General features: G+C 41.6%; 1 protein-coding gene across 1 annotated transcript in view; it reads left to right on the top strand.

Moving 5' to 3' along the window:
- Positions 1–25,429, top strand: part of wwox (WW domain containing oxidoreductase) — a 155,065-nt gene that overhangs the window by 46,164 nt on the left and 83,472 nt on the right. The window contains exons 6-8 of the mRNA XM_079252474.1: positions 4,673–4,761; positions 8,179–8,364; positions 11,420–11,684. Coding sequence (XP_079108600.1) covers positions 4,673–4,761; positions 8,179–8,364; positions 11,420–11,684 — 540 coding nt within the window. The remainder of the gene's footprint in view (positions 1–4,672; positions 4,762–8,178; positions 8,365–11,419; positions 11,685–25,429) is intronic.

Genomic DNA, 25,429 nt, shown 5'->3' with positions numbered 1-25,429 from the left:
TAATGGTGCGATAGCATGGTTTTACCCTTGAGTCACAACATTGAATTTGTTGTGTGCACGTGTGGGCGTGCATGTGTCCGTGTATGCATGTATAAACACACCCCGGAGCAGTTAACATGTCTGTAAAATGCCTGAAGAGTCACATTTCCATCAGAAGGTGCTCTTAACCCTTTGTTGTTTGTGTTGTGCTCACTGCTCTGTGGAGCGTCCTTGCCGTGTTTGCCGTGTATACTTAGCTTTGCAAAGACAGACATGCAGAGGAAAGACATTCCCATATGACGCCCACAGACAGGAGATGGTATCAGTGGAAACGGCTGACAGTGGAGCAGCGGCAGCAGAAGCAGCAGCGGTAGTGGCGAATGGAGAGCTGAACGCTCTTCCGGGTGTAATGTGAGCTGACAGGATTCCTCAGGGATGCTGGGCTGTCGGAAGGGGAGAGTGGAACTGAGAGAGCAGAGCGCGAGGGAAGCTCCGCTCTGTGGGTTCAGTGTGCTCTGTCTTACTTCACACTACATGCTCTTGTGCTAACACATGCTAAGGTCCCAAGTGAACTCATATACCATTAGATTGAACCTGGGTTCTTTGTTGAGGGGTTTTGTGTTGATCGCGCTGATTAATAAAGAGGTGAGAAGTAGGAGAGGAAATTACTCAGATGACATGGTTACAGTATATTGAAATCAAGGAGACAAGCCCCTTTAGGCCTGCATGCATTCCTGCTGAGGCCTTTGGCCTGCAGCAGAATTCTGCAGTGGGACTGAGAGGGTGATGAATATTTAGCTTGTCTTTTGCTGTGTGTAAATGCAGCTATGCATTCATCTCTTAAGTCATTTATCTTTCTCTCTTTCTGTCTTATCCTCGCCCTGTCTCCCAACATATGGCGTAAGATGAGCCACACATACACACACAAATATGCATCAAGTACGCACTACCTATAGAGTTCTTGCGGCTCTTTCAGAAACAGTACGATTGGCGCTTCATTTGCTGCCTGTTTCAATTCCCTGTTTTTAGGAATCGGAAGATAAAGCAAAGCAGAATGGGTTTCTCCTACTTGTAGCTCTATGTTGTTGCTTTTTTTAAACACTTTTTTTTTAAAAAAAAAAAAAAAAAAAAAAAAAAGGTTTTCTAAAATAAACAAAATCTTAATTAACTTTAATTAAAAATTTTAGGCTTACTGACCGGCATAATTTAGAAAATGTAAACAAATCTGTAACATTTTCATGGCCTTGCATGAAAAAAACTGGGTGAGTGGTAGGAAAAATAAAACATAGAAAATGCATCAAAAGATGAATGAGTGAGCGGTGAGGGTGCCAGGATTAGACATAAAAGGAAACCGAAAAATTGACAAACTAGATTTGTCTCATTCTGGAAATGTTTGGTGCATTATGAAGAAAATCAGACAAAAACCACCACTGAAATGAAGCAAGAATTTACATAAATCAGTCTGAAAAGCTCCCAAATTATTTCCCTCAGTTTTCAAAATGATTGAAACTTTGAAATAGGTCAATAATCCCAAAGAAAAATCAAATCATTGCAGTTATTTAAACAAGATAAAGAGGTAGGAAGAAAAAAAAAGAGAATGGGTGAAAAAAAATTAGGCAGTTGCATATTTTCTATATTTTGGCCCCATTTCCACCAATAAGTTCAGGTCAGTATTATATGGTTTAGTAAAGCTTGATCCTAGCTGAAACCATACCCTGTAGGCGTTGTACTGGCCAGATTGTGCTAGAAAGGATGATGCTATAGCAGAGTGTCTGCTTCCTGAAATTGCAATAAAGAAAAACGTGACATAGAAACAACAGAGGAGAATGGTGGACATCCTCCAGTTTGTATTCATTCTTCATGTCAAGTGGCCTTTAAGTAAGGCAAGGCAGGTATATGTGTATAGCATATTTCATGCACGAGACAATTCAATGCAATTTGCATAAAAACATCAAAGCATTACAGCGGCATGCAGAGAGCATTAAAAAGAGAAAGAGCTTAAATAACAAACAGTGGAATATGCTTTGAATAAAAATGACAGTGTTGGGAATTAGTACTTACTTTGATACAAGGCAGAAGAAAAAAGTTTTTTAACTTGATCTGAAGCTGGGAGTTTCAGTAGACCTGCAGTTTTCTGGTAGTTTGTTCCACAAACTGAAAAACTCAACGCTGACTCTCCATGTTTGGGTCTGACTTAGAACAGAAAGTAAACACTGCAAAAACTGAAATCTAAAAAAGATTAAAAATCTTAAATTGAGTACAAATATTCTTATTTTTTAAAGGTAAGATAATTCTTAGTTTTTATGCCAGAGAATTCTTATTATTTCTTGTTTTAAGAGTATTTTTTATTTGTTTTGGGAAGTCTTTACAAGCCTAATTTTCTTGTTCTGTTGGCAGATAATTTATCTTATTTTATTTTAACCTAATTTTTGTATATTTTTTCTTGTTGTTTAAACCTGAGTTTTTGCAGTGAACCTGCTCCTGATGACCTGATGTGGTTGGTTCATAACAAACCACTGAACGTATTTTGGTCCAAGGACAATCAGTGCTTTATAAACTAACAGCAGGATTTTGAAGTCAATTCTCTGACAGAAAGCTGTGGCACATTTAAACATGGTGCTGTTGCTGCTTTGTTCTTAGTGCAGGAAGTGACGATTCTTTCGATCAATCAGCCCATAGCAATTCGCCAATCTCTACTGTTCTGGGTCAAGTCAGTAAGAATGGGACCCAACGGAAAGGTCTCAAAAAAGTAGCAGTTGTTGGATATGTTGACCCAAGTCCAATTTCTTTTTGTCTGTGGAAATGCAAAAAAAAAAAAAAAAAAAAAAAAAAAGTACTGACCTGTGTCATACCAATCAGGAGGCGTTGGTGGAAACTTAGCTTTTGAGTCAATGCTTTGGATTTTGCTTCATATGGTGCTGACAAAGCCGAGTGTGCTCTCCTCCCATTAGGGAGAGGCAAGGCAGAAAAAATGTAACATCTTCCTGAAATAATTAACCAGTTCGTAATGAAGTAGAGTCTGCTTTGTGCCTTCTTGGAGATGGCTTCAGTGTTGCATGTCCAGTCTGTGAAACGTGCAGGTCTCTTCACTATCTGCTCCTCTTCTCCCACGACAGCGGCAGCTAATTCTTCCCAAAGTCCAGAGTTGTATGCTTTGCCTTGCTCACATTCAAGATTTATTGATTGCAGTCAAACAATTCTTTCTTTTATTGTTTAGCTTCCTGTCCATCACTGACATGCTGTAGTCCTGCAGCCATCTGATTATTACGACAGTCAGTTAAACAATAAAGTAAAGTAGAAAAAGTAGAGGTGTCCACTTGAAAAACACTGGGGAATTAAGAGGAAATGATCCTCAGTTACCTGCATTTCCCAGATAAGAGCGGACTCACTGAAGCAGGTAGATGCTGTTATCTTCAGCTCCAGGTCAGGACCGTAAGCAGTAGGGCTGCAACGATATTCTTTTGTCCCGATTCGATTCGATTCCGATTTTTTGGGTGCCGATTCGATTTAAATTGCGATTCTCACAATTCTTTGATATTGCTAATTTTTGTAGATTAAAAGCAAAACAAATGTATAAAACTTATTTTTTTACTCGTCATTTTCCTTCATTTTAATTAGGAAAAACAGCACAGAAGCCAGTCCATCATTCTGCTGCTATAATGCCCAAGATGACAAGTTAAAAAAGATCAATAAAAACAATAAAAATGACAAAAATTTTGTATTAGATTATATTCATTTATTTAAAAAAAAATAAAAATCGGTTTTTCAAAAAAAAAAAAAATAAAAAATTGTAAAGCAAAAAAAAAATCCCGATTTTCGATTTTTCGATTCGATTTTCCCTCCCCTAGTAAGCAGGTGGAGTTGATGCTGAGAAGGAAATACTTGTTTGCCTAGGTCAGAGGTGGACAACTGGTTCTGCAAGGGTTTGGAGTGTCCCTGCTACAACACACCTGCCTCAAATCCACAGCTACTTATAAGGCTAGTGCAGAGCTTGATGTAGAGCCCAGCACAAGTCTGCTGATGAAGTCTGATGTGTGTAAGGTGTGTTGCAGCAGGGAAGCTACTAACACCTGCAGGACTGCGGCACTGGAGGACAGGAATTTCCTACCCCTGGCCCAGGTGAACCAATATCAGCTTCTGGTACTTTCATATTGGTAACAGATAATATATATTCTGTTCTTGTTCCTGTTTAACTAACTTATAATATAGAGAAATTGCATACATGATCAACTTTTTGCTCCTTGTTGGTGTCTGTTTTTGGCTTTTTTTCTGTCATTAGATTAAATACAGTAATGTAGACATGTAAGCGACATAAAAAAAGTCGCCTCGCAGTCTGAGAGCTGTGTGGTGATTTGGTTGGAAAGAGCCATCAGAGCCCTGAGAAAAGACGTTAACTGGAAAGTCTTTTAAAATCATCTTTATTTAAGCGATTATCAAGTGAAAACATCAAGAACTAACTAAAGATGTGAGCCGCCCTCCTCCTGGATGGATAATCATCTGATGGATGTTATTCGTACCATTCAGATGCCGGGAGATGTTTGTCTTTGATGTTTTAAGGGTATGAAATTGTGTTTAACTGATGAGCCTGTCGTTTCTCATGATGAAAAATGGCAGCTGACAAAATCTATTTGTAATTTCTATACTCTTTCTAACATTTGCCACAACCATTTTTTTTCTCCATGTGTCTCAACAGCATAAAGCAAGAGTAGAAGCCATGATGTGCAACCTGGCTTCTCTTCGCAGCGTCAGGGAGTTTGCAGAGTCTTTTAAGGCCAAGAAACTGTGAGTATAAACCACAATATTAATTTTAAGGGTCAGCTTTTTCATCCTCTTAAAAAGTTTACTTGCATCAGACAGCAAACTTACAAAACTTACATTGTCTTGGTGAGATGGGTTTAAAAGGGAGGCCAGAGTTAACTTTTACTTGTATGGCAGCACAACCAATTAATAAACCATTACTGTCTCTTAATTATCTCATAAAAAGGATCCACACAAATAAATAAATAAATAACAGCGACTGTCATTTAGGCCCAGGCTGTATTTGTCAATGCTATCACGCTACACTTAAAGGACAACTTATTATGTATCTGATGTGCACCATATGGACAAGACCATAGAAGTGTGTGTGTGTGTGTGTGTGTGTGTTTTTGTCAATTTGCTTGACATTGTCCAAACACACTTTCTGTCACTTATTTTGTTGCTGTCAGCATTTCCAGCATGCATCTTGCGTCCGGTGGTCGGTCGTTCGGTTGCTATTTTGGGGTCATGAATTCTGTCATCCATGCTGCTCATCCACCTGCAGGTCTCCAGGCAGAGGAGTGTGTGTTTGGGGAGGGTGTTGGTGTCAAGGGAGCCCCTTGGGGAGAGGCAGGGCAGTCATAGCCCGTAGCAGCCCTGGGGCAGGGTATGGCCGTCCAGAACGTGTGTCTTGGGCCGCAGCCAAACCTCACGGTGGCTTCCCTCGCTCTTCGTCCTATAGTTCCCCTCCCAGCTCATAAACAGAAGTAGATGTGCGACTCTTTAACTCTGCTGCTCCTGTAATTCCCCTCCCGGCTCTGCGATTTCTGCAAACGTCTTTCTGTCTTTCTCCGTCTCTCATGTTGTCTCTGTCTCCGTCTGTGTCGCTTTCTCTCTACTTCAGGATTTTGGCAAGGTTGTATTTCTTCATTAGCTGTGCTGTTGGGGGGTTTGGGGGGAGTGGGGGACTCCCAGGGGACGTCAGAGTACATTAATTCTCATCAGAAGGCGAACAGAGCAGAGTGGAGGCTGGGAGCTCTGAGCTGTGAATGGCACTGGGCAGCTGTCTGACTCTACCACCACTCTATTACTGCACGTATGTCTTCAGGCACAACACACGCAGGAGCCACAAACACAACACGCACATGCATGTGCATACGCGCACGCAGGTTTGTAAACACACTCTGTGACACACGTGCGCAGCGTGTCATTGACAGGTGAAATGTAATCAGAGTCTTTTTCTTTTCGGTCCCTCGTTTCTCACTCTCCTGCTTTTAAGTGCTTTAGTCAGTGGCTTTCACGCTGCTTTGTGTTCCATTGACCCCGATTCTGCTTTAATTGCCTGTCCTTTGAAATGAAATTACCTGGATATTGATATTGTTGAATGCAGCGCGATTTTATTGGAACGTAATTGATGGAGGATGGTACCGATAGAAAAGCTCTGATACAGTTTCTGCTAAACGCTCCGTAATTAACACATGCAGTTTGTTCTCACTCCTGATCATTTTCCTTTTTTTTTTTTTTTTTTCTCTCCTTGATATTTTCTACACTTTACCGTCATTCACATCTATTTGATGGATTTGCATTTGGGTCAGGATGAGCTGCGTTTATGTATCTCTGTTGTACGCGTGCTGCCTGTTTTTCCTCTTTCCAATAAAGTGCAGTGTTAATGACCACTAGTCTGAGCCCAGCTCACACAGGCAATCTCTTCCTGCTGGCCTACATTACCATGAGGTCAGGGGTCATACCCATGGGGGTTATTTAAAGTAAATATATAAACTGATGTCTCCCTGTTTGGTAGTTAACACCCTCGTTTGACCAGCGCTGAGATTGCACAGTGCAGACACTGTTGTGAGGTCTTAATGTGGAGAGGGGGACTGTGGTATACGGCAATAGGCCTATTAAAGACATTCATTAGACCTGCGCTTATGAGAGAGGGACTAACTGGTGGGCAGTTGAATTAACAGCCCTTTTACATTACAAGCAGACTCACTGGAGGCCCATCTGAGCTGCGTGGGGGAAATTCTCTGCTGGCCCGAGCAGAGAAAAGTTGGTTATGTGAGTTTCTGATTGTAAATTTCTGATGCACTTTAAGTGACATAGCGTTTTTTTTGCCCCTCCTGTCTTTACAGAATAAGGTCACAACTTTTAATTCCTAAGAGGCGTCACTGGCATGAGGATTAGTTTAGAATAACAGCTTTAGCGAAAGGTTAAAGCGTTAGGTCAGGAGTTCACGCCTGTGGTGTTGTTGCGAGGCCCCTAGCGAGCACGTTGGGGACCAGCCAAGAGTTTTGCCTTGTGTTGCACAATGATACTGTACTTCACACTCTATTAGATAGGGGGACGTTGGACCAAAAACAACCACTGTGATTTGCTTTTCTTTAAGCAGAAGGCTATTTTGGAGCGAAAACTTGAAATCGCTGCAACTTTTTCTTCTCTATCTTGTTTTGTCAGGTTACAGAGGTCATCCATCTACATATATGTTTTTTTTTCTTTTTCCAAACTATTAAGTTAGACTTCCTCACCTTCTTGTATTTTGGATGAAAATTTAAATATCTCTCTGCTGGTGTGTTGATAATGTGCTGAGGTTGGCATTCTTTGAGTTGACTCGTGCCTAGGTTTGTGCTCTTTAATGAACCTTGTGTGTTCAGAGGCCTGAAGGTGATCGTACAGTACACTACTATGTAATAGCATGGGATGGCTCATTATAGAAAGGCATAACAATTCACACATTAATTTTCCAGCATCCAGTTTTTAATTAATCCAGTAGGCAGTCTTAAACACAGGGTACACAAATTGCCTTCGGCCTCATAATTAATTCTAATGGAAGAAATTAAAAATTGGTGGGGTGTGTTTGGATTGTTCGGCTGTGTTACTGTGGTTCTGAGCTCGTTGGAGCGTCGCTGTCACCGACAAGGATCTCTCGCTGCTCCGGCTAGCAGCCCTGCTTCTGTGACATGCAGGCAGGGAGAGTCAGTCGCCACATGAAAAAACAAAGGCAAGTCAGGTGCTTTTACAGGCCTTACAGTAATGTCAGTTTCTTTAAACATCGTGACTTCGAAGTGTGTTTCCTTGTGTCTGCTCAGCCTTTTGTTTAGCTTCTTGGGTTAGTTGCACAGCCTTTTTCAACTCCCTTTATGTCCATTACCTGTGTGTTGAAATGGTTTGAGATAGCTTTTCACTGTCTTGCTGCTTTTGGATTCCAGCCAACTGTATCTACAGTACCTGTTTCGCCAGGCGGAGCTGCACTGGGAAGCTTTGCATCATATCAGTATGACTGATGCTGTGTCTCCGTAGACTTCTGAACTCTACCACACACTGAAATAATAGACACTATTTCCTCACTTCTCCACATAGCTCATTAGTTTTTTTTCAGCTTAATATTGTCTAAAATCCACTTCTTTTGTAATTTTTTTTTTTTTATTCAATAATCAGTTAAGTATGTTTTAACTTTTGTCATAGGCCCTTGCACATTCTGGTGTGTAACGCAGCAGTTTGCACCCAGCCCTGGACCCTGACAGAAGACGGCTTAGAGTCCACTTTCCAGATCTGCCATCTTGGTCACTTCCTCCTGGTGCAGTGTCTGCAGGACGTCCTACGACGTTCAGCCCCAGCCCGGGTTGTGGTGGTTTCCTCCGAGTCCCACAGGTAAGGACTAAAACAAGGCAGGATGTTTAGTTTTACATTGCTTTACCTACGGAGGAACATGAATGTGATGGGCATGACCGGTGCATTCTTTGAAATAGACTTCATATCATTTTAATTTTTTTCTAAATTTTTTTATTTGTTTGACTTTCTGAATGTGATTTATCTAATTTCTTCTTGCTTTAATATCGCTTTTAGGTTGTTTTATTTATTGTATGATTGTGTTTTGCTACGATGGACTGGCGACCTGTCCAGGGTGTACCCCGCCTTTTGCCCAAAGACTGCTGGGATAGGCTCCAGCTTCCCCGGGACCCTTAATCGGACTAAGCGGTTAGGATAATGAATGAATGAATGAATGAATGATTGATTGTGGTTTGTTATTGCAAAGCACTGTGACATTTACTCTTACAAAATGCTAAATAAAATAAAATTTACTTACTTACTTGTTAAGAATAGTCAATGAAAACATATTTTCCCCACCTTTTAGGTCTCTATTAAGAAACTTTAAGGTGCTTTGTGAAGTTTTTATTCATATAATGCAATAGCAAATTAAACTCACTGCCAATGTAGATGAGTTTTTATAAAGATGCTAAATAAATGTCCTTATTTGTATAATTTAGCAGAGCTGATCAACAACTAGGTTGTAGACCTTTTGAGAGTTCCAGAGAACCTCAGAGACAATTTCTGGTGATCAAATGAGACAACGCCAGTTGCATTAAAACATCTTATTCCACCTGTGACACTTGACGGAGGATTTGGGGCAGTAAATGGACAATGACCTTCAGTCTGACCTTCTCTGTCTTTTAGTGTTGAATCATTAAAACCACACAAAGTTGTTGTCTTAATGTGAGCGCTATGCTGTATTCCCAGCATTCACAGTTAAGCCATATTAAAGCCAGACTGATAAAGTTTAGCGAGTAATCCCCCAGAACTACCCTGCCCCGATTCCGGCCCTTCATCTCCACTCATGCTGTTGTAGCTGCTACACCGGCTAGTTTTCAGGACAAATTGACAGATAAGACTTACTGCGTATTGTCAAACATGACAGCCTCACTCACTGAAACTCATTTCCTTCTACATGCTGTCACTGTGAATCAAACGTATCATCAGCATGATGGATGGACTTATCAACTAAAATTTACTTTGATCAAGTATCTGCTTCTTACCAATTGACCCCCTGACTCACCCTCTTTCTCCCCTCTTCCCCCTCATTTTTTAAAGTTATTTCCTTTTTGTCAAGCAACTCTCCACTACAGGCTTTGGCTTTCCATGCCATACAGTAAAGAAGCATGATGTCTTGCAGTGATCTGTGAACCCAAGCCCTGAGCCATGTGTTTCAGAGTCAGTCTGAGTCTGTGGCGCATTGATCCTGGCTTCAGTCAGTCTGACGGCCGAGGCGTGATTGATTGGAGCGCTGCAGACTGACCTGAGACAAGGGGAACATGCAGAGTTATTCTAGCAGATCAAGCCACAGCTGTATCACACAAGGGGCTCTAGTATGAGTTATGTTCTATAGAGGGTCATGCGTGGAAGGACTGGACCAGTGGCTTGACACCAAGATTCACTTGTGATCATTCATTCTATCATTATATGTTGTGGAAGAATATAACAGGGAGAGTTGATGAAAAAGCTTAGTTAAAGAATGTATGTTGTGATGTGAGTATTAGCAGTTTTTCTGGTGTGTACTTGTCCAAAATGTACACAAGCTGTATATTTTGCCAGAGCTGAGACCAGTCAGATGATGTCTTGGGTCTTTGCTCTGCAGTTCCCTTCTCTCCTTGTCTGCCCCCCTAACACATATCCTCACCTTTCCTCCTCTCCTCTATAATCAGTAGAAGCATTAACCCCTTCAAAGAGGGCTAAAGCAAGACCAGAGGGAGTCAGTTACACACTAACATGGACTAGAGGGAGGAAAAAAGGAGCGAATTTAAACAATATCTGGCAGTACATCTTCCATTTTGTCCACCTCATTCCAGACTTATATTAGATCCACTGAAGTCACTTCCTTTTTTGTTTGTGTTATTTACAGTTCCTGCTGATTTTCCCATTTATTCACTTAGCCTCCCCTCACAAGCAGTGTGTGACCCCTGACCTGGCAGCATATTGTATCCCCTAAGCTCCTTGTCCTCTGGTGAAGCATTGACCTGGAAGGGACAGGGATGGGAAAGATGGACATGCAAGTAATGTCTGGACACTTTATCAGTTTCCACCACAGGGGCTTAGTGTGGAATTGAGCGAATGCTGGTTTACTTCTCCTTGAACTGCATCAGATCTGGTCAAACAAGGAGGAGATAGTATCCCTAATGAAATTACTGCTGATAGTTCTGACTTTTGTCATTTATGTCCTCTCTATGTGCATTTTTTTTTATATTTTTCCTTTAAAAAAAAAAAAAAAAAAAAAAAAAAAAAAAAAAAATATATATATATATATATTTAGAGCATCAGATCAGCCAACACATGATCACAAAGGTCCTGCAAAGATTCATTTATTTGGAAGCAAATGTATGTGTATCATGTTGAAAATTTAAAAAAAAAAAAAAAGACACATTTGGCGCTCAGGCAACTGATTTATCAACCTCTACTTGGTAAAGTAGTTATGAAGTTGCAGCACATGAAATGAAAAGCCTGCAGATGTTGTAATTTAGCCAAGCAAGGATGTTGCGGAAGGCGACAGTAAACAAGACACAGCGAGCTTGTAAAATCACAACAAGGAAACCAGGTGACATTTTGATTGGTTGTTTTCTAATGACTGGATTAATATGTAGAATGTGTTCCGCCGGTTTGGAGCTGATCTCTCTTCTCTTTCTGCCGCACACACACATGCAGCACGCAGTGTGTAGTTGTTTTGTGCTCGTGCATTGTGTAATAACACGAGTAGTGTAATGTTTAAGAGGCCTTGTCAAACATCTGGAGTTTAACAGCTCTGTCGCAGGCAATTAAAGAACATCATGTCACGTCTTTGATTTGTATTCAGTCGGTACCACGCATCTGTCGCCAGAACGCCTTCACAAAGGCCGACGCGGACTCACTCGCATCCTGAATGTGAACTTTCTTCCAGATTCACAGACCTGTTAGACTCTTGCGGGAAGCTGGACTTGGCCGTGTTGTCTCCACCAAAGAAGGACTACTGGTCCATGCTGGCTTACAACCGTGCCAAGCTCTGCAACATCCTCTTCAGCAACGAGCTCCACCGGCGCCTCTCCCCGTATGGCGTGACTTCCAACGCAGTGCATCCTGGGAACATGATGTACACTTCCATCCACAGGAGCTGGTGGCTGATGACCTTTCTCTTCACACTTGCCAGACCTTTCACCAAGTCTATGGTAAGAGAGAAAAACAGCGTAGAAATGTGTTAAGTCACCGTGTGTTTGCATAAACCGCAGACCAGATAATAGAAGGCCTTTTTATTTTGATGGTAGTCTTACAGGGTCTGTATTTGTCTTGGCACATTCCTGCGAAAGAGGACAGGAAAAGGATGGAGAGGGGTTGATGTGCGCTGGGTTTAGGGAGAGAGTCTGGTTTTCATAGATAGAGATATTCTGCAGTTTGTTTTCCTCTTCCTCCTGTTCCTGTTTGTTTAACTCCAAGATGGTTCTCATGTCCCCCTATTCCACATCTAGAGAAACACAACTATTACTTTCCAGTAAGTGCACTGCACAATTCATGTGCTCCTGGTCCTTGTATAAGAAGTCTTCTGTCAAAGACGTTTCAATGCCAACCTGATATTTTCAGACGGCTCGTCTTAAGTCTGAGACTTGACCGTGATTTGCAAATACGCGTCTGAGAGGATGGAAGCAGTTAAACTGACACTTTGCTGTGATGGTTGTTATATTTGCTGGATGTTGCTGCTTCTGGCTGCAGTTTTTTGTCTTGCGGGAGGTGGGGGGGGGGGGGGGGGGGGGGTTATAAGGTCATTGTCTGCTGAAGAAAGGAGCTGAAACTACAGCAGGGGATACAGCTGTAGCCTATATTGTACAGGCATTGTCTCCACAGTGAAACTACAGCACAGGGGTTTTACTTTATACTTTTCAGGAGTTGCCCAAAGAGATTAGAGTTTTTCTAGCAGGGCCACACTGTCACATAGAACAACCTTCCTGATTGAACTAAGCTTAAAAAAAACCACTGCAATTCTTTATGGTGTATCTGAATACATTTTAACTTGACAGTCTTCCTGCTACAATCTGGGTCATTTCCAACATGAACCCCAAGCTCAGAATACCTTCTGGATAATGTGATATATTACAGGATAAAACTCTTTTTAACAAGCCCGGTGTTTGCATGCTGTGTGAATGCATGAAGCACGGCTCAACACAGTGGAGAAAACTTATATTAGAGAGTCAGAAAGGAAATTCTGGCCCAATATCAAACCTATATTTTAAAGGAAACATCTCAGACTTGCTCTTTACTCTAGTTGTGAACTCAGTGGTTGCAAGTTGCTCAACCAGCATGCATCAGCATGTTATTGTAAAATAAAGTACTGCATGATTCATGTGAATATGTGGGGGAAAGTGTGAAAATACTGGTATAAGGTGTGTGATTTAACCTCCGCACAGGCTTTGGTTATGATTGATAAGATCCAGTCGGGCGATTTGTCCTGGTCTGACCTGTGCTGTCCAAGACTTTTCAGTGGTTAGCAGCACTCTGCCCTTTAGGATCCGTAGCCTTGTAATATATGCTTTAGTTTGACTATTACGTCTTTCCATTAGCTGTTCGTCATACTTTATCAGTTTAGTGTTTGCACTGAAGTGAAAATATGAAGTGTTGAAAGGCATCGTGGTGGAGTTTTAGTGAAGCGTTGTTCTGATCCATCATATCTGACAGACGCAAGGCCTCAGGCCGTCATTTGTCTCTCTGCTTTTTGACATAGGATGAGAAATGAGAGGAACCGCTCCTCAGCACAAAATGTCAAACTGATCGTTGCTTCAGATTGACGAATTCTGTCTCAGAAAACTACCCGAAAAATGCTTTTCTAACTACATGATTTGAAAATGTACCCAAAAGTGGATGGGGCTTTATGTGTTCTTTGTGTCTAAGAGAAAAGTGCTCAATTTTTTGCAGTTAGTGGAGTTTTTTCTCCTCCAGAGCGGGGCGGTGGCTTTTCTACGTGTCGTTAATTAAACGTAGTGTAGATGTTAGTAAATATTATAGGACAAAGGTAGAGTTAGTAATTAAATTCTGGTGTGCTGACACAGCGATTAGCTAAAATTCATGTCTGATAAAGGCCACACACAGACACCCAGCCTCACGCACGCAGACATCCACGCACACCCTTAAGCTGAACATTTGCTCTTATTTAAATCTGGGCTTGATAAGGCCCCTGAAAGTGTATCCTCTTTAAAATCCCACTCCTCACTCCTTCTACCCCCACATTAAGGGCTTAATAAAACAGTGATATTATTTCAGTTATTGGTTGCAGGGATATGAAGATGGTATCGCTTTAATTGCTTGCGCACGCTTGCGGGATCCATGGAGATTGTTCTGGGATGCAAACATAAGCAGAATGTCGACTCCAAAAAACAATCACAAAGCCCCCATGTGTGTTCTCGCGCAAATAACCAGCCTCTCATTTAAAACACAGGTTTGATTTACAGGAGCACAGGTGGAGTGATATACGGTTTTTCTGCGCGGCGAGACACACACACACACGGAGAAACACACTCTAGGTTTCACAATGTGGAGACAACTGAAACACCTGGAGTGGCTTTAAATCTGTAATTTGATGGTCTGACATAAAAGCAATGAAATGTCATGCCGGGATCCAGAGTTGGTCATTCAGTACTTTCCTCCCTCTTTAAATTTAGTTTCATGCTCTTTTTTTTTTTTTTTTTTTTTAAATTCTTTTTTTAAAATCAGTTCTTCACTTTTACACTTTAATCTTTTTTTTAATTTTTTTTATACTTTTATTTCATTTATATATTATTGAAATGTATTTTCACTTCCATAATTCTTTGTGTTACAGATTTGTCTTAAGAGAAAGAAACTTCTCTATTAGCAGGGAGTACAGCCCACTTTGCTGCTGATGTAAAGAGCTGATTTCATTTTGCTGAGTTGAGAAAGACATCTATAAAGAGCCATGACATTTTAATCAGCCAAACTATCTCTCACTAACATCATGTTCCCCTCCCTGGGCCTTGATCTGCTTATCAGAGATTTTGCAACCAGGCCTCTAACTCCTGTTTTTATGCTTCTTTTTTTTAAATTCGGTGTGTTTAGAGTGGGAGTTTTTGTCGTTTGGTGGGATTATCGGTATTGAGCGATCAAGCCTGCAGTGACGTTGTGAGAAAGAAACATAAGAAAGAGCTAGATTGGGGGGAAAAAAAAATCTTTGTTTTGTGATTTTCGTTACAATCTAACAACCAAATGCTGATTACAGCAGATCTCGGCTGATTCATGCCGAGGCCGTTTGAGATCACGAATGTGTTTTTCCTCTTTGAACCAAAAGTCTGGACTCGCATTTAAACAGCACTCGCCGGATTTCAGTGACTGTTGCAGTTATTAGTTGGGCTGTAACCTTTGTGAAGTCGTCACCATGCTGTCATGCTGGATCGCTGACCCTGTGACATTTTGTTGACTGACTGATTGCTCCCTCAAGATCAGTGTACCCTCAGGCTCCGAGCAGCTGGCCTCGGCCTATACTCATCTAATCTATACCTTAACTATAGGCACGGACAGTGCTGAGCTGATCGGAGATCAGTGCAGGCGGTGGCTCGAGTTCCTTACCGTTCGCTCTAATGGATGGAGAGAAGGGAGGTGCTGTGGGCACACGCCTAAGAAGCTCTGCTGGTCCAATCAGACACCTCAGCTCCCCCAGGGGCTGATTTCATCGCCGCTCTTGCCTTGTCCCATGCTTCCTAGTGTTTTAGTGTGATTATTTTACCCAGGATCCTGCCTCGGGCACCCAGCCACCTTTTTACATATGCACAGGCTGAACTTTTGACCAGGCACCAGCAGACAGGGCTGCCTTAGAGAAACAGTGGTTCGTGCAGGAGATGTGGGACTACCGTTGCTTCCTCTGTTGAGCCGTTCCAGCTCTGATCAGGAGCTCACACCTACCTGCACCCCAGGGGTTAAACCCAGAGACAGCTGCTGGAAGAGAGACATCAGCATTACCATACTGTATAAGAGACCTACACTGAAGCACAACAGCCTCGGTATCAGTTTCTCTCTTGCAGACAGACATAAGGTCAGATGCTCTATCTCCTGTCTGATGTAACCCACAGATGCAGAAGCTTTGCCGTACACCTCAGCACGCTGTGTGTGTATGTGTGTGCGCGCTGCTCAGCCATGTGGAAAGAAAAAAAGAGCAGAGGTCCCAATCTCCCCACCAGCCCTCCCCTTCTCCTGTGCGGGGTTAGATGAGCTGCCAGGCTGTTGTAATAGAGTCCTCTTGGATGATTAGGAGCTACACAGGAGGAGGTCAGCTCCTGCTTGACTGGAAACACTGTAGGTTTCTCCTCAGCTGCGCAGACAGATTATTACACGTTATGCCAATCGGTATGAGAATCACACACTCCAAGTTAACCTCTTGATGATTCCCAGATTTCCTTTCCAGGCCATGTTTTAGATCACTTTTGAAGAACCAGATAAAATCAGTGGGATATTCCTGCAAGGCATTTCCTGCTGAGCTGCTGCACAATGTATGGAAAAGACAGATCCAGAAGGGGAGAGTGATGGAGAGGGGCAGGAGAAGAGAAAGATGTGTTGGTTTAGGGATGGATAAAAGCATACAATCCCATTTGGCTGTATTGACATGTGTGTTCCTGCCCAATCTTGTTACTGGGATTATTGTCCACAGAGATACCATTTCATTAAGAAAACACACTTAAACATGCACACAAGCACAAATGCACACGCACACACACAAAGTGGGTGAGCAAAGATGGCCCGAGGCCTGGTTATACGGTCCATTGCACAGGGAAACTGTGTAAATGGTTTATTGTGGATGAGTTGATGTGATGGAAAGCGTGTCTGGATCAATAAAGAACCAATCAAACGCTGACAGTCTGCTACTGTATGCAGTCAGTCATTCACTCCTCGTGCCTGCGTACAGTTATATAACGCAAGTGTGAAAGAGGCATGAACAATATCCTTATTAAAAACAGACAGCATCGAGGAGGGAGGACATTTTTTAAGAAACTTTTTACATTTATCATTTCGCCTGTTCCTGCAAACTAAGGTTTTCTTTCTGCGCACTCAGTGTACATATGCTCTGCCTCTTTCTGTCTTTCTGTCACAAACTAAGACTTTTTCGAGATGAAGCACGACTTCAAGCCTCAGACACCATCTCGGCCCTTCCAGCTTCAGACACCTCAGGGAGGCCATTAGGATGTCTCCCCAGCCAGGGCTGTCTGAGTCTGGACTGAGTCTGAGTCGGAGCTGGGCTAAATTACCCCTGAGCTACAGGTCAGAACCAGCTAGACCCCCATTGCCAAGGGACTCCCTCTCTAATAGAAAGCATCAGAAAAAAGCCAAAGAGCCAGAAACTGACCTGGCCAGAGAGACATCCTTACCCACTTACCCTCTACTCTTCCACATCGCCTCCTTCAGCCTCTGTCCCTCTTACCTTCAGAGCTTCAGAGCTTTTCTCCAGCATCCCTCAAAGGGGAGAAATCTCTAACCCATCACCCATTTTCTCACCTATCCAGTGCTTCTCCTTTCTTGCAGCTGACCCTTCCAACTCGACACACACAAACACGCACGCACACCACTCCCTCCCCTCTTTGTTGTGACACAGAGCTGATGGACTATTTTTCAAATTGATTTCAAAAATGTACATAAGCAGCCGATCCCCTAGCCCAGATTACCTATTGATTTTTAATATGAAAAGCTCATTATATAAGCAGGAACTGCAACACAAAAAGCTAGCCAACCTTTGCATAAATCCTTTAATTGAATTTCCAGAGCCCGTGGTTCTACATTTTTTAATTAAATCCATTTCTTTTTTTAAGGGTTGCTGTGTAATTTGCATGCTGTGAAGTGGGTGCTGTCCCAGATAAAGTGCCATTGATCCTTATTAAGGCTCACCTCTGGGCTCGCTGAAAACCAACCGCAGAAATTAAATGTGCTCATGGTGCATACACTTATTGCCCGCATGATAGGATTAGAGGCGGAGAGACAGAGAGAGGGAGAGAGATAGAGATGGAGAGGGAAGGAGCGATGGGGTGAGAGTTGGGGGGAGAGAACGGGGGGGAGGGTTATTATTAATCGTTGTTCATATTAATGTAATATTTCACCTGTCCTCCTGTGGGATGAGATTGTACGGAGGTTGTTTATAAATACAGCTTGACTTAAGTATTATTTGGGTTTCTCCTGGTGGTCTGTGAAGGGGGCCTGGGGGGGGGTCAGTATGATTCTAGATTTGTAGCTAGCATTTAAACTTGTCACCATTATTATAAATGTGCCTGCAGATTTTTCCGCAAGTAGAAGCAGCTTTCCAGCAATGCACTCCCCAGCTTGTCTACTTGTTATTTTAAAGGGTGTGAAAGTATTTTTAATAACATGAACATGTGTAAATGACACCGATGATCATATCTCTCACCGCTGTTCAGGTCATGATCTGCAGTCTGTCTAAGTAGAGGTGTTTAAATACCTATTTAGAGATTAAATAATACCTGATTTTCTTGTTCAGACCCTCTTTAGCATCCTCTCTCGTCTTGTCGATGTGCATGAAAGTAAAGGTGTGATGGTGATTTTTTTTTTTTTTTTTTTCCTGCATTTGTTCTCCCTGATAGCTGGCAAAGCGGGCCTCTCCTCTCCTCTCGTCTTCCTGTGCGGCTGTATGCAGACGGTGGAGTAAATCAATAGGGATTAACCTGCGACCCCAGCCACATACTTATAGCCCAGTCGTCGCTGCACACACATCTCTCATCAGTTTCACTTAAACGCTGAGCCTCACTCAATAAGGCACTGCGCACTAATTCATTTCGAAGATGGAGAGGCTCCTATCACAGACTTCTCTTACCATATCTAAACACACACACACATACACAGACTCTTAACACACTCACAACAAATTAAACAAGGGGGAAAAAAAGGATACAATCTCAGATTACTGCATGTAAGAACTGCACTGCTTTAATATGATTAGTCTAGTTGACACCTGATTTTCCATGTTGGTGTCATGGATGCACGCCGTCAAGATTATTGGCTGATTATTTTCCTAATTTCTTGATCTGCTAATTACATTTATGATTAATTTGTGAAATGAACAACACAGAATGTAGGTGTTGAAAATATCCATTAATTTTGCTCAAGACCAAGATGATGTCTTCAGATGTTTTGTGTTATCGGTCTGGCCACACCTCAGAGGTGTTTGATTTATCTTGGATAAGGTGCTTAATTATCAATAAACATATTTATGCACATCTATCTTCTGTTGATGAAGTAATTAAAGCTGGAAAAGACAACACTTCTTCATTAACTTGTCGTTTTAAGAAGTAAAACTGGTTTGCACAGTTTAATGTAGATGGAAATAATGTGTCTGTGTCACAGTGAGCCCAGATTTCAATTTATCTAATTTTATTCTCCCATTTGGTACGAAATGTCAGGAAAATAAGGCTTCATTTAAAGAGGTGCAGAAACCAAACATGATTATACACTGATATATTTGATAAGGACACTTTCTGCTGTGTCTGTCAGCCAGACTTAAGTTATATGAATAAAACTGATAAATACCAGCATGCGTTCACGTCTCGATTACACACTGAATCAGTAACCATCGCCATCTCCAGATGGTTCCAGACACGTGCCGTAGTTTATTTATCCGATTAAAATGCAATAAAACAAAACAAAAAGCAAACAAAAGAAGAAATAGTTCAACAATGGTCTATATTCTCTGTTATTTCTATTCTAGAGATAGTTTTGGTTGGCACACATCTTTGTTAATGTAATTCTACTTTCAAACAGTTTCTTTTTTTATCAGCTAATTCACCTGTAAATTAAATTAAATTAAAGGGAAAAAGAAACAAAGATGTAGGTTTTTGTGTCTGGTCAGATTTAGAAATAACTATTTGTATTTTACCTTTAATTTAGATCCAGTTTGAGCCGATGTCAAGACGATGAAAGCACAGAAAACCAAAATGACATAGTTTTTAACTAATGCTTAGATGATGTATTATTGTTTATTTGACGATCTAACCCTTTTGAGGTTTTAGAGTCTTTAGTGTTCTTTATATTTTTTGTTATTCTGGTTTTAAAATATTCTCCCACAAGGAAACAGTGGGCAACGTCTGGATTTACTTATTTCCCCAGTAGGCTGATGGTATTTGAGAAATGGAGATAAGAGTCACAAAGTCTAGTCTGTAACAGTAAAATCTGCCTTTTTCCTATGATTAAACACAAATGCTTTCATAGTTTCTGTTTTCTGCCTTTTTCCTGAAATATCGACATGGGTTGACTGATTGGTCTGATATCTCTGTATCTTTTGTGTACATGTGCATGTGAAAAGGAGAGTGCACAGTGTGTGTTGAGCAGTGCATTGTCAGCAGTATGTGCTGCAAGTATTGACCCACACTTGTCCTCTGCTCTGACTAGCTCTTGTCCCTAACTTGTCATCTGTTTTCTCTCTTTTTTTCCTCGAATCTCTTCATGGTTTCCTTTTTGTAAGTTGATCAGAGTTTATCACCTTTTTAGTCAAACTAATGAAGCGTTGGTTAAAGAACTTTCTTCTTTAAGAAATTTCTGTGTTTTTTGTATTTATTTTTGTTAAGATTTATTGTTATTCACTACTTTGCATTTAAACTGGTTCATCTGACAGTGGTTTTAGATGTGAGTGACCTCTGTAATGTATTACCTAAGAGCCCAGCTATGCTTTTAACCCACAAACAGGTTCACATAAAACTCATCTCAAGTGATGAGGAAGGTCAGAAGACATATAGGAGAGTGCTTTTTCTCTGAGCACTAAATACAAAGGAGTTCACATCTCTTTCCTCTGACAGTGTAAACTGAATGGATTCACATCCTTCGTTCCACTGTCGTGCTTTTTTTTTTTCCTCCCTTATTTTCATGACAGTTACCTTGTTTGTATTTATTCTGTCTTTTACTGCATAGTTTCTATTATCAGAATGGAAACACTGAGGTGTGTGAAGTTGGTGGCCAGAAAACAAAAAGCTGTTACTTCATTTAATTTCATAATCCAATCACTGCGACTAATTCTGCTCGGTTCCTTTGCCCCGAAGCAACCAACCATACATATTTACACACACACAATCCACATAGAGCGCGTCCTAAATGGCTGTGGAGCAGGTTGTTCCAGAAGTAGGAACCCCCCCACCCCCATGGGGTTAGACCACTCCATGTGTTATTGATTGCATCGCTGCTGCATGTTGTGCTCAATCATGTGTTCCATGCGTCTGGCGTTGTCTTCTCCCACCTGGCCCATTAGATTAGGCTAATGCATTCAACCATTGATTAGTCATTACACTCAGACCTGATCAGCCAATCGTCTACCTGGTTTGACTCTACTTGACCTTTGAACCCTGGCGCTTGTGTCATCTCGCCAATTTTAACGTGTTAAACACACGCACGCACGCACGCACGCACGCACACACACACACACACACACACACACACACACACACATACCGATGCGCAGCTCACAGCTACATTGCATGATTATCATGTTGGACCTGCTGGAGCTACATTTCAGCTGGGTTCAGCACCTGTATGATATTCAATACTGATCGCGTTTCCATGCATTTCCTAATCACATGCAACAGAGAGCTATAGATTTCATTGCAGAGTATGGCACTGCTGTACCTGCCATCGATCTCGCAAGTCCTGCTTTTTACAGAAGTCACGCTGAAAGCAGGATGTATGAAATCATCCTCCACGTCCAGCTTATATGGCAGACTGTTTATGTGCCTGATAGCTGGCGCTGCGGTACTGTTTTGTGATAATTGTGTGTAATGTACGGTAATTTTGAGGCTTTAATGGTACATTGCAGTGAACGTAGTTAAACTGAATAGATCCCTGTTTAATGTAAATATTTGAGGACACATATTTGTTATTTCTAATTTAAAAGTGCTAATTCTGCTTGATCATAATGCTGAATACAGAATCTCAGCTAGCGGTGGGATCAGATCAGATCTGTTCTGCGAATCATCTGGTGCTTTAGGTGTCTGGGATGTGATGTCATAAGAAGTGTCTGAAGAAGCTTATCGTAAGGCAAAAGAGCCAATATTCATTTATTTGAAAAGAAATACAAGTCTACCAACATGCTTGACAGCCATATTGTTCTTTAATAGATGGTTTGCAGAGTTTTCACTCTTTTGTTTGTTGTTCCTTCCGATAACAGAGTTCAGGATCACGCAGCCTCTCGTCGGTGTTCTGTTGACTCGTATCTGAAACATAATCATCCACAAGGCAAAGAATTCAAAGTTTTTATTTCCTGATCCAGATGAAAAGCTACAAGTTCTGCATCTGATTTCAGTCCTTTTGGCTTCCAGTTTGTCATGTGTCAGACGTGATGGGGCTTCATGTCCCACTCAGAGGTGCAAAATGGTATTTCAGTAAAATGTGTCCCATCGGCAGAGGATCTGATTTTTCTTTATAACATCATAGATGCTGCTTTTTTCAGTTTTTCTCATTATTGGAGGAGTTTTTTTTTTTTTTTTTTTTTTTTTAATGTTCAAATCACACCTTTTAAACAAATGATATTTACTAATAAGATTATTACAAGATGACAGTATTGTAATGTTTTTAGTGAGTAATAATCTGGTAAACGTCCCTTCTCAACTGAAGGCCCTGACACTTCAAACCAGTGATCATCTGTTAGGAAAACTGGGGACACCTGGAACATCTGGAGTCCTCCATCTTTGTAACGATCTGACCTCAACAAAGTATTTCCCACCCCTCTGGTCTGTATTTGAAAGAGAATATTTCACTTTATTCTTTGATAAAAAAAAGTTTTATTTTATAGTTGTTTTGCTGATGTTTTGTCCACATGGTTTCCCTTCTGTGTCTTCTTCCGCAGACTCAGATTTGCAGTTTTAGCCGGCATCTACGCGGTCTGTTGGTGGTGCTCTTTACACACAAAATTAGACTTTTAAAATGTTTACACTGTAATCTAGAACAAGAAATTCTCATTGGTTCTCTCTGACCATCCAATGTCGAGACTCTCACCTTGACGGTTGTGCTGAGGAAGTAATAAGTCTTTTTCCCTCTACTCCCATCCTCCTTATGTCCTCTTTTTCTCTTTTCCTTCCTCTCTACAGTATCGAGTCGGCCTGTGAGGAATAGCTGTTTTAGGGACAGTCCTATTGATGTCCGTGTGTGTGCAACGTGAAGCACCAAGCTGACTGATCGGGGATAGATGTCCTTATTGGATATGAGCTGGCTACTCCGTGGCTCTGCATTAAATTTGTATTGAAGAGGAAATTAATGAATGGATAATTTCATTGACGTTCCTGGTATTGAACATATAAACAAAATGTTCTTTTGAAGCATTGTGTGAGTGTTGCACCCCAGGGGGAGGGAGTGGTCCCAGTTGTGCTTAAGAAAGAATAAGTCCATGTTAAGTCCATAGTGTATTGGAAAAGAGAGCTAAGAGATCAATGGGAACTTGGTGCTTGAGACAGACTTTAATTGTATTATTTTCTTTCAGATTTCTGTCCTCCCACATCCATCTCAACACGGCTTTGACAGATCTGACATGTGTTGCTGAGATTGTCATCAAGACAGATTTGGATTATCGAGTACTTTCAAAATGGAATTTGTTCAGCCTTTATTAGTCGCCCCGAACGGAGCATGGAAGGATGTAGTTAGATGTTGTGTAGTCTGAATCAGTGCTGCTGCTGCTTGCGAAGCCGTCAGTATCAAACACGCGCAAGTTTCATGAAGGGAAGATGGTCCGTTTCTTTTACTGCGAGTCGGATGGGAACAGATCAAAGAGTTGAGAGATGGAGGAAACTTGTTTAATTAAAATGAGGCGATGAAGAGGGGATAGCGGGGTGTTCTTTGATGCGCCGTACACATTCTGCGGTTATTACACACAATTTTTGTTTAAGAGGTTCCAGCAGAGGGTGGGACAGTAGGAGGTGTTGCAGATGCAGGGAAGGAGAAGAGGAAGAGGTGAGCTTGATGAAGTTTCTGATTATCCAACCTCCTCTGGCACAGAGAAGAATTACTGAATGCCATTTGGGTCAGTGCTCTTTATGGAACTACATTTATGAAATACATCTCTCCCCCTCTTTCTTTCTCTCTTTCTGTCTCTCCCTCTTTGTAACTCGGCCGTCCTCCCTCCCTTTCCTCTAATTGGAGATGCCATAAAGGTGTGTGGGGTCAGTGGCTCTTCAAGGTGAGGCTGCATGTCTCCCTCTGCTTTCCTCTTCACCACACACGTGCAACCCACAGCGGTGTTTCCAACCTCTCTTCTCTCTGCACTGGTCACAGAAACCACAGGCCAAAAAAATGGTTGTCTGCTCCTCGAATAGCCACAACTCGTGCCACTCACCGAATCTGTGGGAACTTTTCTCCGGATAAAATGTGGCTCTTTGGGTTTGTAGCTCCATGCACGCTGCCGTCCTCTCACAACTCTGCTCCGTGTCCTTGTGCCAGCCTGTTAAGCCAGAGGGCACGCTGTGGGTGAATCAGAGACGCAGCTCTGCCAACACACCCAGCGGGAGAGACCCTGCCAAGGGTGCCAAGGCCTCGAGAGAGAGAGGGTTGGAGAGAGAGGGAGAGGGGGAGGAAAAAAAAAAAACAAGGATGTGAAAAGGTTCAGGGCTTGAAAAGCTGAGTGATGATGACCATGGATTAAAGAAAATGAAGAAAAAAGCTCAAAAGCAAAAAACACACGAGAAACAATCTGAAGTTCCTTTATGTCTAAATTTCGGACCAGAACGATGCGTTTGGCCCGTCTACTGATCGTGCATTTTGTTTGTAAGATCCAGAGCTGTCTCAAAGCCAGAACTTCCCAAAGAGGTGCTGGCTCTTTGTGTGAGACATGCTCCAACTCAGTGCAGTTTTAGGCCAGTAGGGGTCGTTGTAGTTCAACTGACTGAGCAGGGAAACCTGATCAGAAAGTGTTTAAGCTGCGGGACAGACAGCTGCGGTTCATGTGAAATCCAAGAACGTCCCAGAAAGTCTGTTGTTGCACAGCTAAATGCTTCAAATGAAATAATAATAATAATAATCAAGCATGTTTTTGTGCTTTTGCTGTCGACGTGAGAAGGAAGCAATGACAAATTTAGTAGGTTTGAAGTCAAATAAACTATTCACTGAAGTAATGGCGTTAATAGCTCAGGACTTAGTGAGGACTCTGATTTAAATCCACTTGTCTCCCATTTATTACCAAAACGTAGAGTTAGGAGATAACACTTTGCACTCGAACAAGACACCACCTTTTGCTTCACCTGCAGGATGAGCCTAATTGATTTAGCTCTTGAGTTGGTAATTTAATGTCCAGGATGAATAGGTCTTTGCCTCCAGGTATTGTTTGAGACACTATTGTGGAGAAGTAATTGCAGGGTCTGTTCTCTTTAAAAGGCCTCCTCTTTCATCCGGGCTGCTGAAGGGCCGAAGGGAGACAAACTCTCGTTTCCTCTGAGCAATGCTTTAAACACATGGTTTTATCTGCAGACATTGTTGTTAGATATGTTTAAATGGACACAGCTTCAGGTTTTTGTGCGTTTCATTAATAAATGAAGTCTATGAAACGCATCATTTTGCATTTGTTGAATCTCAACCAAAAAAACACTCTCCAACCTTAATTTGTGTACACAAATTAAGCATGCCAGCGCTGTCATTGACCTCCAGTAGATGAATATTAGATGAAGCAGCAGCCAATATGTGAATAGCTGAGTTCAGGACAGCAACGATTTTAACGGCAGCAAGCAGCCATTAACAGTATATCTGAAAATAGACAGAGTATTTTCCATAGATCATTAATGACGGGAAATCCATCCCTCTTACCTTCCCTCCATCATTCAGAATATATAGCTTTTCTTTCGTCTTTACATTTTTCTACCTAAATTTCATGACTCTTGGTTTTTTTTTTTTTTTTTTTGTCTCTTTTTGTCCGATTGGGTTTGAACTTCAGGTCATTTTTGTTTTCTGCTCAGTCGGAGGC

The sequence above is a fragment of the Telmatherina bonti genome, assembly GCF_933228915.1.
Source record: "Telmatherina bonti genome assembly, chromosome: 2".
In the NCBI taxonomy this organism is placed as follows: domain Eukaryota; kingdom Metazoa; phylum Chordata; class Actinopteri; order Atheriniformes; family Telmatherinidae; genus Telmatherina; species Telmatherina bonti.
Note: the sequence above shows the minus strand (reverse complement) of the source record. Positions and strands in the feature narration are given on the sequence as shown.